General features: G+C 47.4%; 1 protein-coding gene across 1 annotated transcript; it reads left to right on the top strand.

The window, feature by feature from the left end:
• Window positions 1–1909: 1909 nt before the first annotated feature.
• Window positions 1910–19814, top strand: LOC135553983 (calretinin-like). Its single transcript, XM_064985965.1, has 11 exons — window positions 1910–2087; window positions 7674–7750; window positions 8051–8140; window positions 8346–8426; window positions 9305–9361; window positions 9527–9604; window positions 9703–9758; window positions 9866–9905; window positions 10474–10527; window positions 18064–18135; window positions 19127–19814. Exons 1-11 carry the CDS (start codon window positions 1994–1996, stop codon window positions 19241–19243), a joined length of 816 nt encoding a protein of 271 aa, XP_064842037.1. The 5' UTR covers window positions 1910–1993; the 3' UTR covers window positions 19244–19814.
• The last annotated feature ends 357 nt before the right edge of the window (window positions 19815–20171 follow it).

Below are 20171 nucleotides of genomic sequence, written 5' to 3'. Positions count from 1 at the left end.
AGGGGATGACGGGCAGGATCTACTGTAAGCCAAATGACCTCTTGATTGAGGATGAACTCCCTGAACACCCACCCTAAACACACACATGCCTAGTGGACACACACACATGTCATGCATACTCGCATCCCACGTAGCTCTAGCCCAGGTATGGAGTTTAAAAAAAATGAAATTAAAATGGTCTGAAAAGCCTGTTATACACCTGCCCACCTCCTTTATGCCCCCTCCCCCATGTCCCCTATTGCGTTAAAATATGCACATCATTTTTTATTAATATCTATCACATTCTAGCCATTTCATCCTCACTCTAATTTACATTTAAATGCTAAATATGCAGGTGACGTTTTTTTTTAAGGATGTTACCCTGATTGAAAATGTACTTTCACATGATCCATGGGGGGTGCAGTGAGAGTGGCATGCTAAAATAATACCCTCACCGTATCAGCAGATTAAATGTAATGGCCTTTCTGATGACCGGATGGTTAAATAAAGGGAGTAGGTCTGAGGATCACTGTACAGTATGTGTGTTAGTGCATGCATACATGCGTGTGTGGGGATATTTTTGTGTTCAAGTAAACCTTGCGTGAGGATTTAATGGACATATTCACGTGAGAGCTGATCAGTGGTCCATCTACTCTAACTACTACACCCTACTCTCTCTTCCAATCTCTCTATCGCTCCCTCTCCCCCTCTCTCTCTCTCCTCTCCTCTCCCCCTCTCTCTCTCCTCTCCCCTCTATCTCTCCTCTCCCCCTCTCTCTCTCCTCTCCCCAGAGAGATCAGAGCAGAGGGAAACACTCCTATATACACGGTCTGTAATTATTATTCATACAGTATAGATTTCACAACAGGGGTCCACACACACACTCTCTCTCTCTATCTCTCTTAATTTCACTCTAATCAATACACAACACTGCTATGTAGAGATAAAATGCTTTTCTCTCTCCATTTCCCCCTTGAAATCTCTCTCTCTCTCTCTCTCGCTCTCTCACACGAACCTTCAGGCTTTATCGAAGCTGCTGGAGCCTCAAATAGAAAGAATGGGAGAAAAGTGAGAAGAAAATAGATAAAGGAGGAGTGGGGATATCCCCCATACCAGAGCCTAAAGACACTTTATTATACTTTAGTGGCAGTACAATATAGTCGCAAAAACTGGGTGATATGATTTGTGCCAGCTATGAGGTTGAAAGGCCAAAGAGTCTGAGGAGAAACTTAAATCTAAACAGACCCGATAGAAGAGCGCAGGAGATGAGGCAGTGAGAGACTGATGCATTGATGGATGGGGGGATAAAATGGGAGTAAATTAGGAATGGTGAGAGAGGGGATAGTACAGTCTTTTTTCAAAGTGATACTTGATAAGTACAGTAAGATCAATGGTGAGGAATTTGGTAGAGCAGAGAGATAAATACTCGTTACCAGAGCATGTACACACACACACACACACACACACACACACACACACACACACACACACACACACACACACACACACACACACACACACACACACACACACACACACACACACACACACACACACACACACACACACACTCACTCACTTAGTTGGATTCCCACTGTCTTCCTGAGGTGTTGGCCTGTTTGATGGGACAGACTATTTGATGGAATGCTTTGATGTATATGGGGCCTTTCTCTGTGTGATTATATTTCCATAATTCCAATCAACAGAGAGAACTGCCCGTGTTATTCTGTATGGACAGAGCCTGCATGGACAGTGCCATTGAGTATCTCTCATCCCTCTGGGGGGAGTGACAGATCAGTACAGCTCCTGCAGGCTCTCACACTCCTTGGCTCAGAGTACATGCGGGTTCAGAGCCGCTGCGCCCCCGTTCTGTCAGCATGAAAATTGCATGCGCCGCGGGGGGGTTTAAAAGCCCCGGCTGAGTGCGAGCCGCTGACAGTTTGGAGAGGCTCTAGATCAGACTGGGAACAAGTTAACTCTGGAAGAAGAAGAAAAAAGCAGCAGCGACTGAACGATGGCGAGTCAAGCACAGCAGCCCCCTCATCTCCACCTGGCAGAGCTCACCGCGGCGCAGTTTCTCGACATCTGGAAACATTTCGACGCAGACGGTCAGTACTGCTACGGCCAGGGGGTTCAACTTGGGCAAGACTGGACTATGGGCATATCAGAGGAGTAGGCTGGATGTAAATTCAGAATGGTTGGATAGTTATTCAATTGATAGGCTAGTGCTTGGTGGGACAGAGAAAGTGAGCAGATGTGATAGATGAGGGTAGGAAGTCTTGTGTGTTGTACTGCTGGACAGAGGAGCATATGGGTTGTTATTTAAACAGCGTCTTGGGAATCTTGGCTGTGATTGTCAGTCAGAGGTCCCTGTGCCTTGTACCCTGTTCCGTGATCATGCACTAATGGAAAGATTTTTAACTTGACACTCCTTTTTAACTTTAATTGCACAATTAGCATATTGAAGTTGTATAAAGGGGCATTTGTGGGGTTTGTAGATATTTGTTGCAGAACTGTCAGGTAAGGAAACATATTTTGAAGTAGCAAAGTAGAAAAGCATTTTCAAATAGTTCAGTTTGTGCATTTTTTCCTACACGAGCTTTATATGAGATTTCAGTCGACACGTAGGCTACATATAATCCCCTATAACCATATTTGCTATTCATAATTTTATTTGAGTTCCTCAGTTACGCATCAAACCGCGCCAAGATGTGGAACAGAAGGGCGCTGCTTTGGACCACATTTGTGGCACTATTTTCTGTGCGTAAAACACGAAAGTCTAATACAGCACTACATTATTTTAGAGTAAACATGCGTTGTTCTTGCTAGATCATTTATTATATAGAGTGGTGACGTGTGTGCAAAACGGAGCGGATGTTTTTAGCGCTGTTTGATTGCTGTGAATTATATATGTGCCTGGCTTGTAGCGACCCCAACGAGGCAACCGGATCCGCGCGTCTCCTATGAATGAATCTACAGTAGCCTATGTCATCACCGGGGCTTCTGCCAGGCGCGGTGTATTGACAGGCAGCTTGCCGTGTCCGGTCTGGGAATGGGAAGAAGTGGAGCGGGAGAGAGGGTAAGGGTGGGGGTGGGGTGGGGGGGGGGGTAGTGCACGCACTAGATACTGGGCGGTTATGGGTGTGACTGACTGCAAATCGATGGCCTAGTCGCGGGTATGGTGTGCGTCACTGTGCGCTAGAGCTGGTCTCCGTCATACAGCACTCAAAGGTGATCATGAAGGGTTATAAACAGTGATTATAACAGCAGCTATACGAGTTGCTAAATCCCATGACCCTCAGTAGCTCTCATTTACGTTTTTGGATTTGAATATATTGCATGGTAAAGCACTGCGTTTTCTTTCTTTAATCCATCCATGCATTCATTTCTGCACTGCGCAAAGCATGTTGAATCCTTCTCCCCCATCCCATGGTGGTCCCTTAGGGCCGTTGGAGACTTTCTGCTTGGCAACAAAACGCTGGGCTAGGCCCGTTTAGACTTACTGAGGGCTCTACTAAACAAGCGCCTGTTGAAGTGTGTCAAAAAGTCTGTGACATTGTGCAGGCTTGACATGTTTCCGCCCCATAGCGCTCACTCTGAGCTCTGCAGCCTCTCACCTACAGCATGTAAACAGTCACACCTGAGCAAGCGCATGGATTCTCCGAGCCGCTCAAACACTCCACTGCCCCAGCCGAGGGTTAAATCCGCCCACCGGGTCAACTAAGCCATACACATCCCTGGCATGCACTGGGCTGGAATGGACCTAGAATTAGTAGAGCCAGGGATGAGGAATGAGTGCAATTACACACACACACACACACACACACACACACACACACACACACACACACACACACACACACACACACACACACACACACACACACACACACACACACACACACACACACACACACAAGACAAAACACATACACTTTAATTCCACAAATTATAGTTTGTGGAATGTAAAAATAGGTCTCACTGTTCGCTGTGAATACACAATCCATCTGTGGGAGGCAGAGGTGGTTAACAGAAACATATTGCGGCCAAGCAGGTTTGTGTCAGTCTGTCAAGCCAATCTGTGTCCATAGTCTCATACATGATCAAGTGGGACTAGAACTGGGGTAGTGGAGCATGCTTTTCAAGAATCCTAGATTAAACTTTTCGGTCACTGTCAATAACGCATTTCAGATTTAAAACTTCAGATGATTCACTCTTAGGACAGGCCTTGTATGGTGTGTGCGTGTGTGTTATGGTTTGTGCAGAATGTGTCTGTGTGTGGACTAGAGAATAGGCCTATGATATTTGGGAAGCGCATGCATTATTCCACTCTTCACACCAAATATTATTACATGCAAGGAAACAAGATCTTTGTCTAACATAACTGAAAAATGTATGAACAGGTTCAAGCCTTTTTGGGCCCTATACGAGATTTGGTTGGGGGGCCTACCACCTCGCTGGTCAAATATTTTAGTGGCTCCCCACTTGACCACGGAAATATTTATACATTTTTTAAGTTAATTTCCTGTAATTCCACACATTTTGCCATAAGGCATAGGCATTATGCAATTTTAAAGCAAGTTTTCTGCAATTGTACACATTTTGCCATAGGGCGAAAAATAAACTATAGCAAATGTCTAACTAATTTCATGCAATTTTATTCGCGAGTGAGAGTGGCAAACAAAATCAATGGGGGCCCCCTAAAGGGCAGGACCCCTATGCACATGCCCTTTGTTCCCATGCGGTAATTTATTTATTATTACCACAAATTCAGATAGCAGGGTAGACCTATTTACCAATCTAAAAATGCGTAGCTTCTCAGGCTAATTGAGTGCTGTCAGTGACTGACATAACAAGAGGAAAATTGATGATGCACAACCACATTTTGAAAATGCGCTTTGTGTATTCTGCTGTTCAAATTCTCAACAGTAAGAATTAGTTCCTTTTTGGGTCAGGGGCCCCCTACGTCCCATAGACAAACCGCCTATGCCCAAGTCCGGCCCTGTGTAAAGACATGGGCATAATATCCAAGTCTCTGGTGAAACTTCTTTACACAGTTAACCAGCCAACTCATTCACTTCCCTCCCACACAGTACAGGAATATGTTTAGTTGTGCTTCTGTGGAGTGATGACATGTTGATATAGAGAGGAGACAGCCCTCAGTCCCTCCATCTGATGGGCTGATTTATTTACATACACAAAGCTTTGTGTTTCTGCAGTGATTTGCTTACATCTCAAAGACCAGGCGAGCCGATGCACAGATGGTGATTTACCTATCAAATACAAAACACAAAGTTAAAAGTTTTACGTTGAAAGTTTTATTAGTTGTACGGGATACGTTTTGTATACATCGTCCAACGAAATGCTTACTTGCAGGTTCCTTTTCTACAATGCAACAACAATAAAAAAAACAGTAAAAAAATAAGAATAAAAACAAAAAAGTGAGCCTGTTGGTATTAGACCACATGCTTAGAAACAGTCTGCCTGAAGGTAAGGGAGAGAACAGCTCGTGGCTGGGGTGTGTGGGGTCCTTGATGATGCTGAGTGCCTTCCTCAGACACAGTTTCAAGTAGATGTCCTGTATGGGTGGAAGCATCGTCCCAGTGATGCACTCGGCCGTCTTCACCACCCGCTGGAGGGCTTTGCGGTTGTGGATGGCGCAATTCCCATACCAGGCCGTGAATCAACCGTTCAGGACACTCTTGATGGTTCAGCGGTAGTATTTGGAGCAACATGCCAAATTTCTTCAGCTGCCTTAGGAAGTAGAGGTGCTGTTGCACCCTTTTGACAAGAGTGGTGGTGTTGTTGGTCCAAGAAAAGTCCTCTGTGATGTGGATGCTGAGGTACATAAAACTAGTAACTCTCTCTACTGCAGTCCCGTTGATGTGGATCAGGGCATGTTCCCTCCTCTGCTTCCTGAAGTCAACAGTCAACTCTTTTGTTTTGCTGACATTGAGGGAAAGGTTGTTGTCGTGATGTCACCACAATGCCAGTTCACTTACCGCCTCCCTATAGGTGAACTAGTCATTGTTGGTTATCAGGCCTACAACTATCGTGTTGTCAGCAAACTTGCTGTATACCATGCGTAGCCAGTCACATGCCTGTCATGTTTGTGAATGTTGATACAGAATATCTAGTGCCCCAATAAACATCTACCTGACCCCCCACTGTCAATTCTGTTTTTAAATATCATTCTGTGGCAACATTACCAGAGAATTTCCACACTTCCCATTCGTAAATGCCACCCTGATCTGCCTAAAGTTTCCAGATGCGAGCAGTGCTTTGGTCATGTGACTAATGCAGAACCCCTACCTTCTCCCAACATTGAGCTAACTACAATAATGTAGTTCCCTCTCTTTACCCCCCCTCTCTCTATTGCTGCATCTCCTACCTATCTCTTCACATTCTCTCTCTCTGTTTCTCCTTTTCTATCTGCCTGTAGGGTGGTGTGTGATGTGTTTTTCTCCCGTGTGTGTTTGATGGCCTCTGAGTGTTTCTCTCATCTCCCCGATGGGGGAATTCACAGAGCACAGACCTGGGGGAACTCACAGAGAACAGATCTGGGAGAACTCACAGAGCACAGACCTGGGGGAACTCACAGAGCACAGACCTGGGGGAACTCACAGAGCACAGACCTGGGGGAACTCACAGAGCACAGACCTGGGGGAACTCACAGAGTACAAACCGTTAGAGATCTGATCGGCCAAGACAATTAGGAGCTTGCTATATTCTCAATCAGCCTTAAGTATCTACAGCATGTGGGTTGCCCCTACAGTGTGCACACACACACGCACACACACACACACACACACACACACACACACACACACACACACACACACACACACACACACACACACACACACACACACACACACACACACACACACACACACACACACACACACACACACACTTATCAAGTATCACATTTCTTTCCCCTCTCCATCATTTTCTTCCCCCCTCTTCATTTTATTCCTATGGTGCTATGACACAATAAGTCACATTAAGCCCCTGCCTTTTCAGATCCCTCCCTCCGACCTACCCTCCATTTCTCTCCTCCTCCCACAATCTCATCCTCCCATCAGACACTGGGCCTGATGGTTTTGCTGGGATATCAGATTAATCCCAGTAAGGACCTGGGAGCTCAGCAGGGTGTGTGTGTGTGTTGGATATAAATATGTGACTCAATGTTATGCTACTGTACTCCTGTGGGAGTCGTGTTGGCCAGATGGACAATATCGTGTGACTGTAGCATTAGGCTAGATAATGAGAGTGTTTTTGTCAAAATGTATGCAAACAGTCATGGTGGTGCTATACAACACTTGAATCTCTGGACTCCTTGTGGACTCGTTGTTCGTGACTTTCATTGAGCTACTTGTTGAATAAATGGCTTAAAAAATGCCTCCATATTGAACCCTGTTTTTGTTTACAGTAATGAACCACACTACATACCAGGGTTCTATCTCAATTCACATCAGCTGTATTGGAGAAGAAGGTCCAAGGTCCCTCCCCTTACTTTTTTCTCCAATAGGATTTGCGAAGGAGGTGAGGAGAGAGGATGCGAGGAATCAAGAAAGATAAATTGAGAAAGTGCCATGTAACTATTATGTTTTCCACAGGTTCAAAAGTCAATGTAATCCCCATCTCACTGATCCCAGGAATTACCTTTAACCCTTGGGTATGTTCTACAGGAAATGGCTACATCGAGGGAAAGGAGCTGGAGAACTTCTTCCGGCAGCTAGAGACTGCGCGGAGAGGAACTGGCGTGGTGAGTGGGTTTGAATACTTTGAAATGCACCCTTCCTTCCTTCCTGCCTTAAAGTGAGTGACTGACTCCATCCTAGTCGAGGCAACCTTAAACATTGTATTTAAATGAGAAAATGGTCCACTTTACTTGACTGTCATCATCCATGGTATATTCAGGCTTCTAGATAGGCTAATAGACTAGACAATTTGATATAATATGCTATAACAACTCATCATCATAGAGAGTCGTTCGGTAGGAAGTCTCTGTTTTAGTCGTTTTTGATTTATTCTGTGTGTTTGTGTGTGTGTTTGCCTATTCAAGGATCCCACACATGCTGCCTTTAGAGAGAAAATGAAGGAATTCATGATGAAATTTGACAAGAATGCAGACGGAAGAATCGAGATGTCAGAAGTAAGACTCATACTGTACACAAGCACATTCAAACTCCTCTGTTGAAATGTCTGCTTACTTTTTATGTTTACCTCTGATGCTATATCTGCATATATGTTATTTGTTTTGTACACAGTGTTGTTGTTGAAATCCGCTTTAATATTGAGTTGCTAGCCAAGTGTACTAATCCTCTCTCTCTATATTTTCTCTCTCTCTTTTTCTCCAGTTAGCTCAGATTCTGCCCACAGAGGAGAATTTCCTGCTTTGTTTCAGAACATTTGTGGGATCCAGTGCAGAATTCATGGCGGTAAGTTGTGTTTGTGTGTGTGTGTGTGTGTGTGTGTGTGTGTGTGTGTGTGTGTGTGTGTGTGTGTGTGTGTGTGTGTGTGTGTGTGTGTGTGTGTGTGTGTGTGTGTGTGTGTGTGTGTGTGTGTGGGTGTAAGCCCACTGCACTGTACAGTATATCTATCACTAAAGATGACTCCTGCTATCATTGCTCTCCGATACAGATAACTTTTTGGTGTATTGCTAAGTCTGATCACTTCGTCCCATACACAAAAACCAACACACATCCATCCACACACACACAGAATCAATTCCAAGAGAGCTTAGAAATATCAGGGAAACAGGCATTTCCTTGTCTAAAGTGTTTTATATCTAGAAATAACTAGAGAGAGAAAGAGAGAGAGGGAGGGGGGCTCCTTTTAACTGTTCTCTGTTGGTGGAGACACGCAAAGTAAGGAGAAGAGAGGATAGACAGAAGGAAGGGGTTTTGCAGTGGTCCAGTGTGCTGGCTACCCTGTGTTAAAAGTGGAGGGGGGAGGGGAACACAGAAGCTATTCTCAGACTGCCATACATTATGGATTGGTTGCAGGCTTACTGCAGGAGAGTGGGGGTGTGGGGGGTGGGGGAGGGGTGATGTAGTTTGGGCATCCATCTTTGATAAGGTTTCACTCTAGACACGGGTCAGCTGGTAGATTATAACACAAATTATATACTTTTCTGTCTAACTCTCATCCTCTTCTATCTCCGTCTGGCTACATTCTCTCTACCGATTATAGCATCATGACTTTTCCACTTGTTGTTAAAGTAAAGCGGGTTTTAAGGCTTTAGAGTTCTTTATCTCTGTGTTTAAATGCATGTGTACTGTGTTGTAATGAAATGTTAAAAATCCTCTGTCGACAGGCATGGAGAAGGTATGACACTGATCGCAGTGGATACATCGAAGCCAATGAACTGAAGGTAAACAAATGTGTCAAGCTTTTAAACATTCATAACCTTCATTAGTCAATTTCCAAGGACTTGTGCTTGTTGTCAGAGGAGGACCCCTGAGCACTCATCCTTAAACTTTAATGTTGGGTCATTGAGCCAGTTACCAGTGGGGTAACGAGGATCTGTCTTCCTCAGGGTTTCCTGTCAGATCTTCTGAAGAAGGCCAACAGACACTACGATGACAAGAAACTCAACGAGTACACACAGACAATCGTGAGTGTGACACACATACTGTACATGTGTACACAAACACACAGGTTTAACACCGTGTAGTAATGTTACGCCACTCACTGTTGCATTTCACTCTCCAGCTAAAGATGTTTGATCTGAATGGTGATGGGAAACTGGGCCTGTCTGAAATGGCCAGGTGAGTGTATGTGTGTCTTGTTCACTGAGAGACTCTGTGTGTTATACTTAAATCCATTTTGAAGTAAAGAATGTGAATGTGAATGATTTTCTTTTATCTCATTTAAGGCTGCTGCCGGTTCAGGAAAATTTCTTGCTCAAGTTCGAGGTGAGACCACACCCACACCCACACACCCCACCCCCCACCCCCACACCCCACCCCACACACAAAATCCTTTAGGAATTGGGGCAATGTAGTCATTTGTGAAAGAGTCGGTCACAATGTGAATTAAAGCAGTCTTGACTATAACCCTAAGGTAAAGGTCATACAATATGTATGTCGGCAGATCTATGGTACAATTCAGCTTTATTGCATTCACTGTAAGAGGATTAAACTGTTTATCATAGGAGACGTTTACTGAGTCCGCACCTGGCTAGACTATCACATCGACACCCTTAAAAGTCCTTGCAACACTTTTCACACGCACTCAAGCATGCATGTTCACACACACACACACACACACACACACACACACACACACACACACACACACACACACACACACACGCACACGCACACGCACACGCACACACACACACACACACACACACACACACACACACACACACACACACACACACACACACCTAATGTTTGGTGAACTCAGTGAATATATATCATATACAATATATATTAGTTTTTTCCTTTCCTTTCACTGTTTTTTCCGTCTCTCCAGGGATGCAAGCTTTCAGCAGAGCAGTTCAACATAATTTTCACCTTCTATGACAAGGTAAATGAGCACAGTAGACATATTTACAGGGAGGGTGTGTGGGTGGGAGAGTGTGTGAGAGAGATTGTTTGTATCCCTGTCACTCAAGCTACAAGCTCCATGCAAATGGTCACTTGCACAGGTAAATACTCCAGACACACCTGCGTCTGTATAATTTATTTTGTTAGTGTTACCTTGGTAACCTTCCCAGTAGCGGTGCATGGGTTAAATGAAGGGGGAAGCCAATCCAGGAAAAAGCCATATTACAACCTATGTGTTGTGATAACTGCGTTGTTTGCTCTATAACCTGTTAGTTCATATGTCTTGACATCATGATATATAGGCCTAAATGCCGAGACAATAATAAGACACAGTGGCAGAATAAATTCAACCACACATTTGTTTCATTACAAAACCGGAGAGCAACATCTGTCCACAGAACATATTGCATGTAACAGTTACATGACCTACAGCATGGTCAAGCAAGGTATTGTTTCCCACATTTTTGGACTACTAAACAACTATTGATTTAGAGCCACAGAGAGTTATTGCAAGATACAAAGAAAACAGGAGCTGCCTGTCAATGTTACTGATTTATGTGTGTGTGTGTGTGCCTAAACGGTTTATGACTCTGTCATACAGTACACACTTTTAGTTTTTGTTGTCCTAGGCTATCTTGCTAAAATACTTGCTCGCTAGCTTCCTTTCATAGACAACAATACACCAGGCCAGCTAGTTAACGTTAGCATACTACACTCTTTGGAACAAATATGCTATCTAGAACCTGAAAGGGGTCTTCGGCTATCTCCATAGGAGAACCCTTTGAAGAAACATTTTTGGTTCCAGGTAGAACCCTTTTGGGTTTCATGTAGAACCCTTTCCACAGTTCTCTTGTGGGGGCAGCCGAAGAACCCTTCTGGAACCCTTTTTTCTAAGAGTGTACATCTAGCTACATGTTGAACTTCCATCATGTCAGGTCAGTTGCACAATGTATGAATTTATGGATGGATCAGAATCCCCATTATAATCATTGGCCAGTACAGAGAATTAAGTAAAACCACAAGTCCAAATCCCTAATTTAGGAAAGGGCCGAACACAACGAGATGCAACAATTCAAGTTTGTTTCTTTCATTAATGACATTTGACTTTGGCTTGTGATGTGATTGGTCTAAAGCCAAATCCAAACTGGCTTCCCTTGACACTTTTTTTATGGTGAGCTCGCACCATTCACAGCGGAGCTCACTCAGTTTAGCTCAAAGCTGATTGACAATTATTTAATGTATTTTTTATCAAGGGAGGCCAAATGCTCGCTGGCTTCCCTTGAATTCAATGCTATTGGTGGCATCAATGTCATACTCTTTCTGACCAGAGAGCATCAGATAGATACTCTACACATACTGAGACAGAGGGGAGCTGTTTGGTTTGCTCAGATGCTTTCTCCGGTGAGATATATTCATTTCAGCCTCTTGTGAATTGAAGGAAATTTATGAAACACAGAGTGACGAAATATGTATTTTTTCTTGGTCAACTTTTTGGGGAAGCCTGGCTTCCCTTGGCATCCATGAATACAAGAACCTTCCACAAAGAAAACAGTACAGTAGGGAAGATGTGTACAGTACAGGAGTCTCATACTAATGCCTTTGTAATGACTGAATTGGCAGTTGGTGTAACGGCTTTCTTCTACCTCCTTCTCTGACGAAGAGGTGGAATAAGGATCGGACCAAAATGCAACGTGGTTCGTTCGATACATCTTTAATAATGAAGAACACGAACAATACAAAACAACAAATGTCGAAAACCGAAACAGCCCTGACTGGTGCAACAAACACAGAGACAGGAACAATCACCCACAAACACACAGTGAAACCCAGGCTACCTAAATATGGTTCCCAATCAGAGACAACGATAATCACCTGACTCTGATTGAGAACCGCCTCAGGCAGCCATAGACTAATCTATAAACCCACACAACCCCAAGACGAAACACACTACAAATAAACCCATGTCACACCCTGGCCTGACTCAATAAATGAATATAACATAATAAATATAGACCAGGGCGTGACAGAACCCCCCCCTAAGGTGCGGACTCCCGGACGCACATCAAAACAATAGGGAGGGTCCGGGTGGGCGCCTGTCCATGGCGGCGGCTCCGGCTCGGGACGTGGAACCCACTCTATGAATGTCTTAGTCCCCCCTCCTCGCGTCCTAGGATTGTCCACCCTCGCCGCCGACCATGGCCTAGTAGTCCTCACCCTGAACCCCACTGGACTGAGGGGCAGCTCGGGACAGAGGGGCAGCTCGGAACAGAAGGGCAGCTCGGGACAGAGGGGCAGCTCGGGACAGAGGGGCAGCTCGGGACAGAGGGGCAGCTCGGGACAGAGAGGCAGCTCGGGACAGAGGGCCAGCTCGGGACAGAGGAAGCCCAGCACTGAGAGGAAGCCCAGCACTGAGAGGAAGCCCAGCCAGGCAGTTGAATCCGGCAGATCCTGGCTGGCTGGCAGTTCTGGCAGATCCTGGCTGACTGGCGGATCTGGAAGAGTCTGGTTGACTAGCGGATCTGGAAGAGTCTGGTTGACTAGCAGATCTGGAAGAGTCTGGTTGACTAGGAGATCTGGAAGAGTCTGGTTGACTAGCAGATCTGGACGATTCTGGTTGACTGGCAGATCTGGAAGAGTCTGGCTGACTGGCAGATCTGGAAGAGTCTGGTTGACTAGCAGATCTGGAAGAGTTTGGTTGACTGGCAGATCTGGAAGAGTCTGGCTGACTGGCAGATCTGGAAGAGTCTGGCTGACTGGCAGATCTGGAAGAGTCTGGCTGACTGGGAGATCTGGAAGAGTCTGGCTGACTGGCAGATCTGGAAGAGTCTGGCTGACTGGCAGATCTGGAAGAGTCTGGCTGACTGGCAGATCTGGAAGAGTCTGGCTGACTGGCAGATCTGGAAGAGTCTGGCAGACTGGCAGATCTGGAAGAGTCTGGCTGACTGGCAGATCTGGAAGAGTCTGGCTGACTGGCAGATCTGGAAGAGTCTGGCTGACTGGTGGATCCTGGCAGACTGACGGCTCTGGCTGCTTCATGCTGACTGACGGCGCTGGCTGCTCCATGCTGACTGGCGGCTCTGGCTGCTCCATGCAGATTGACAGCTCTGGCGGCTTCTTGCAGACTGACAGCTCTGGCTGCTCCATGCAGACTAACAGCTCTGGCAGCTCTTTGCAGACTGGCAGCTCCTTGCAGACTGGCAGCTCCTTGCAGACTGGCAGCTCCTTGCAGACTGGCAGCTCCACGCAGACTGGCAGCTCTGGCTGCTCCAAGCAGACTGACAGCTCTGGCTGCTCCATGCAGACTGGCAGCTCTGGCTTCTCCATGCAGACTGGCAGCTCTGGCAGCTCTTTGCAGACTGGCAGCTCCTTGCAGACTGGCAGCTCCTTGCAGACTGGCAGCTCCTTGCAGACTGGCAGCTCCATGCAGACTGGCAGCTCTGGCTGCTCTAAGCAGACTGACAGCTCTGGCTGCTCCATGCAGACTGGCAGCTCTGGCTTCTCCATGCAGACTGGCAGCTCTGGCTGCTCCATGCAGACTGGCTGCTCCATGCAGACTGGCAGCTCTGGCTGCTCCATGCAGACTGATGCGTGGTACTGGCACTGATGGTACTGCGCCGAGGACACGCACAGGAAGCCTGGTGCGGGGAGCTGCCACCGGAGGGCTGGTGTGTGGAGGTGGCACAGGATGGGCTAGACTGTGAAGGCGTACTGGAGATCTTGAGAGCAGTGTTGGCACAGGATGTGCAAGGCTAGGGATGTGCACAGGAGGCCTGGTGCGTGAGGCTGGCACCAACTTCACCAGCCGACTAACACGCTCCTCAGGACGAGTATGGAGCGCTGACCCAGGTGCCATTAAATCCCTGACACGTTCCGTCGGGCGAATTCCATGCAAAAAGCACCAACACAGCAACTCCCTCATTTCTCTCTCCTCCAATTTCCCCATTAACTCCTTCACAGTCTCTGCTTCGCTCACCTCCAACACCGGTTCTGGTCTCCTCCTTGGCTCCTCACGATAAACAGGGAGCATGAGCTCAGGTCTGACTCCTGACTCTGCCACACTCTCCCTGAGCCCCCCCCCCAAGAAATTTTTGGGGCTGACTCTCGGGCTTCCATCCACGTCGCCGCTCTCAGCTCTCGCCGCCTCCAGTTCTTCTTTGGGGCGGCAATATTCTCCAGGCTGATCCCAGGGTCCTTCTCCGAACAATTTCTCCTCCCAAGTCCAGAAGTCTTGTGATCGCTGTTGCTGCCTTTGTTGCTTCTCCTGTGGCTCCTGCCCGTTGACACGTTGCTTGGTCCGTTTGTGGTGGGTGATTCTGTAACGGCTTTCTTCTACCTCCTTCTCTGACGAAGAGGTGGAATAAGGAACGGACCAAAATGCAACGTGGTTCGTTCGATACATCTTTAATATTGACGAACACGAACAATACAAAACAACAAATGTCGAAAACCGAAACAGCCCTGACTGGTGCAACAAACACAGAGACAGGAACAATCACCCACAAACACACAGTGAAACCCAGGCTACCTAAATATGGTTCCCAATCAGAGACAACGATAATCACCTGACTCTGATTGAGAACCGCCTCAGGCAGCCATAGACTAATCTATAAACCCACACAACCCCAAGACAAAACACACTACAAATAAACCCATGTCACACCCTGGCCTGACTCAATAAATGAATATAACATAATAAATATAACCAGGGCGTGACAGAACCCCCCTAAGGTGCGGACTCCCGGACGCACATCAAAACAATAGGGAGGGTCCGGGTGGGCGCCTGTCCATGGCGGCGGCTCCGGCTCGGGACGTGGAACCCACTCTATGAATGTCTTAGTCCCCCCTCCTCGCGTCCTAGGATTGTCCACCCTCGCCGCCGACCATGGCCTAGTAGTCCTCACCCTGAACCCCACTGGACTGAGGGGCAGCTCGGGACAGAGGGGCAGCTCGGAACAGAAGGGCAGCTCGGGACAGAGGGGCAGCTCGGGACAGAGGGGCAGCTCGGGACAGAGGGGCAGCTCGGGACAGAGAGGCAGCTCGGGACAGAGGGCCAGCTCGGGACAGAGGAAGCCCAGCACTGAGAGGAAGCCCAGCACTGAGAGGAAGCCCAGCCAGGCAGTTGAATCCGGCAGATCCTGGCTGGCTGGCAGTTCTGGCAGATCCTGGCTGACTGGCGGATCTGGAAGAGTCTGGTTGACTAGCGGATCTGGAAGAGTCTGGTTGACTAGCAGATCTGGAAGAGTCTGGTTGACTAGGAGATCTGGAAGAGTCTGGTTGACTAGCAGATCTGGACGATTCTGGTTGACTGGCAGATCTGGAAGAGTCTGGCTGACTGGCAGATCTGGAAGAGTCTGGTTGACTAGCAGATCTGGAAGAGTTTGGTTGACTGGCAGATCTGGAAGAGTCTGGCTGACTGGCAGATCTGGAAGAGTCTGGCTGACTGGCAGATCTGGAAGAGTCTGGCTGACTGGGAGATCTGGAAGAGTCTGGCTGACTGGCAGATCTGGAAGAGTCTGGCTGACTGGCAGATCTGGAAGAGTCTGGCTGACTGGCAGATCTGGAAGAGTCTGGCAGACTGGCAGATCTGGAAGAGTCTGGCTGACTGGCAGATCTGGAAGAGTCTGGCTGACTGGCAGATCTGGAAGAGTCTGGCTGACTGGTGGATCCTGGCAGACTGACGGCTCTGGCTGCTTCATGCTGACTGACGGCGCTGGCTGCTCCATGCTGACTGGCGGCTCTGGCTGCTCCATGCAGATTGACAGCTCTGGCGGCTTCTTGCAGACTGACAGCTCTGGCTGCTCCATGCAGACTAACAGCTCTGGCAGCTCTTTGCAGACTGGCAGCTCCTTGCAGACTGGCAGCTCCTTGCAGACTGGCAGCTCCTTGCAGACTGGCAGCTCCACGCAGACTGGCAGCTCTGGCTGCTCCAAGCAGACTGACAGCTCTGGCTGCTCCATGCAGACTGGCAGCTCTGGCGTCTCCATGCAGACTGGCAGCTCTGGCAGCTCTTTGCAGACTGGCAGCTCCTTGCAGACTGGCAGCTCCTTGCAGACTGGCAGCTCCTTGCAGACTGGCAGCTCCATGCAGACTGGCAGCTCTGGCTGCTCTAAGCAGACTGACAGCTCTGGCTGCTCCATGCAGACTGGCAGCTCTGGCTTCTCCATGCAGACTGGCAGCTCTGGCTGCTCCATGCAGACTGGCTGCTCCATGCAGACTGGCAGCTCTGGCTGCTCCATGCAGACTGATGCGTGGTACTGGCACTGATGGTACTGCGCCGAGGACACGCACAGGAAGCCTGGTGCGGGGAGCTGCCACCGGAGGGCTGGTGTGTGGAGGTGGCACAGGATGGGCTAGACTGTGAAGGCGTACTGGAGATCTTGAGAGCAGTGTTGGCACAGGATGTGCAAGGCTAGGGATGTGCACAGGAGGCCTGGTGCGTGAGGCTGGCACCAACTTCACCAGCCGACTAACACGCTCCTCAGGACGAGTATGGAGCGCTGACCCAGGTGCCATTAAATCCCTGACACGTTCCGTCGGGCGAATTCCATGCAAAAAGCACCAACACAGCAACTCCCTCATTTCTCTCTCCTCCAATTTCCCCATTAACTCCTTCACAGTCTCTGCTTCGCTCACCTCCAACACCGGTTCTGGTCTCCTCCTTGGCTCCTCACGATAAACAGGGAGCATGAGCTCAGGTCTGACTCCTGACTCTGCCACACTCTCCCTGAGCCCCCCCCAAGAAATTTTTGGGGCTGACTCTCGGGCTTCCATCCACGTCGCCGCTCTCAGCTCTCGCCGCCTCCAGTTCTTCTTTGGGGCGGCAATATTCTCCAGGCTGATCCCAGGGTCCTTCTCCGAACAATTTCTCCTCCCAAGTCCAGAAGTCTTGTGATCGCTGTTGCTGCCTTTGTTGCTTCTCCTGTGGCTCCTGCCCGTTGACACGTTGCTTGGTCCGTTTGTGGTGGGTGATTCTGTAACGGCTTTCTTCTACCTCCTTCTCTGACGAAGAGGTGGAATAAGGAACGGACCAAAATGCAACGTGGTTCGTTCGATACATCTTTAATAATGAAGAACACGAACAATACAAAACAACAAACGTCGAAAACCGAAACAGCCCTGACTGGTGCAACAAACACAGAGACAGGAACAATCACCCACAAACACACAGTGAAACCCAGGCTACCTAAATATGGTTCCCAATCAGAGACAACGATAATCACCTGACTCTGATTGAGAACCGCCTCAGGCAGCCATAGACTAATCTATAACCCCACACAACCCCAAGACAAAACACACTACAAATAAACCCATGTCACACCCTGGCCTGACTCAATAAATGAATATAACATAATAAATATAGACCAGGGTGTGACAGTTGGTCTGTGAATGATTGATCTTACCTGTGTATACTCTGAGTGGGAGGATATCTGAGTGTTTGATTGTTCTTTTAATGAGAATATGATATAAGATGCCCAGCCCCTTTCTGTTGTTTCACTGTTTTTCACTGTTTCACTAGGATGGAAACGGTTACATTGATGAGCAGGAGCTGGACGCACTGCTGAAGGACCTACATGACAAGAACAAAATGGTGAAGAACAAGAGACTTCACTTATTTACTGACTCATCTTTTGATTAGTTGATTGGTTGATTATGTCATACTGCACCTGGAGTGTTTACAAGATCAGAATGATTGCCAGAACGTTGTGGTCTGGTACAGGTTATGGTCTTCTGAGTTTTTGTTGGATCAGGATGTGGTGTTGCATTGACTGTTATGGCCATACCCAGCAAACACGGGACGTCCTGAGGATATTTTCCGACTTTCCCATTAGGTCCCTTAAAGGTTTAGACACAACGTTATCCCACTGACATTCTGAGAATGTTCTAGTTCCCAGGATGTCACTGAGGACCATGTCAGGACCTTTTCAGTCCATTCTCAGGACTTTAATTTTACTAGTCCTTAGGACGTCGAATGATGGGCCCAAGGGAACATTCTCTGTGGGACCGTTTTATAGTTCCCGGCTTGACCTGGGAATGTTTTTAGGATGTTCTTGGTCCCGTGAAGAACACCTGAACATTCTAGTTCCCGGACGTTTTTAGCACGTTCTTGGGACGTTGTGTCATGGCCCCCTGGAGGTTTTGTCTAGTTCCCAGTTTGTCCCAGGGATGTCCCCAAGGACGTTTTTAGGACATTCTTGGACGTTGTGTCATGAAATAAGTAAATCCCTTGCATTGCCAAAATACAAACAGCTGTGACTGGATCAGTGGTTCACCAATCAGGGCCTTGATAGGCTTGACAACAGTAACAAAAGATGATGTGCAATGAAACTAGGGTGTGCGTGTGCCCTGGGTAGATTTCTGTGTGTGTGTGGTCATTGGGACGTTCCTGGGACCAACCGGGAACAAGACAAAACCTCCAAGGGACCATGAGACAATGTCCTGACGACTTCAGCCGACCATTTTGTGAAGTCCTGGGGACGTCCTAATGGCTCATTATTGTTTACAGGGTAGACACCATAGTTAATGATATCATTGGTTGAGGCACTAGCACTCACGTCTGTTTTTCTCCCTGTTTGCTGTAGGAGTTGGACTCGACCGGTCTGGTGGGCTATAAGAAGAGCATCATGGCTCTGTCCGACGCAGGGAAGCTCTACCGCACCGAGCTGGAGATCGTCCTCTGCCGCGACTCCACACTGTGATCTTTCACCTCTGAACCCTGACAACCCCCCACTGTCCCCATCCTGGCATTACTAGGTGCATGTATGCCCCCCTCCTCCACTCCAACATCTGTAGAGTGAAAGTGAATGTCCACTTGAAGGCATAAGCAAGACCCTCAGCCCAACTGCCCCACTCTGTTTAACTACCTGTCCCTTACTATGCCCCACCTCACCTCCCCCCTTATCGCTGCGTGGCGCTACCTGATGATGTCATCAGCGTCTGCAGCTTTTTTGTTCTTTTTTTTACATGCAATTCCATAGTGAGTTAACCAATACAAATGGAAATAATAGAAGGAATATACGATACGACTATTTATTTGAATGCATATACATTTTGCCTGAATGTCCTTTATACTGTACTCCCTAAGCCTGCTCTTTGTTTTTTTACAGTTCGCCTGTAAATCTCTCTTTCTCTCTCTTTTTCTATTTACCTCCAATCTCAATGCCCCCTCCCGCACTATTTGTTTCAGTCTGTTGCCTTGTTTTTGAATTGGGTTTAGGCTCGTACTGTTTTAGTGGAGAAATTATTGAGAGCATCAATAAATATAGCTGATGATCACTTATGTCTCTGCCTTACTCACAACCACAGGCCAAACTGTCTCTATCCAAACCATGGGATCTTAGTCTGCTAAACTTCTATATCAGCCTATACATCTCTATAAATGCCTAGTTAAATCTATTTCTATGAAGATTTAATCTTGGCCAGGCAAAGGAGAGCTATTTTTCTTTGCCAGCATAATGTGTTTCCTGTGAAGATAAAAGTTCCAATACAGATGTTGGGAGCAGGCGCGTTATCTCCCTGAGCACTCCACTCTCGCTGTTCTAATCTCCAGTTGAAAGCCAGCTTGATGAAGGGAGCCTGCACACTCCATTTTTCATAGATGAGAACTTTCAGGGGTACTTATCTTTC

This window comes from Oncorhynchus masou, chromosome 2 (assembly GCF_036934945.1).
Source record: "Oncorhynchus masou masou isolate Uvic2021 chromosome 2, UVic_Omas_1.1, whole genome shotgun sequence".
Taxonomy (NCBI): domain Eukaryota; kingdom Metazoa; phylum Chordata; class Actinopteri; order Salmoniformes; family Salmonidae; genus Oncorhynchus; species Oncorhynchus masou.
The sequence above is the reverse complement of the archived record's forward strand: the minus strand, read 5'-3'. Positions and strand labels throughout refer to the sequence as shown.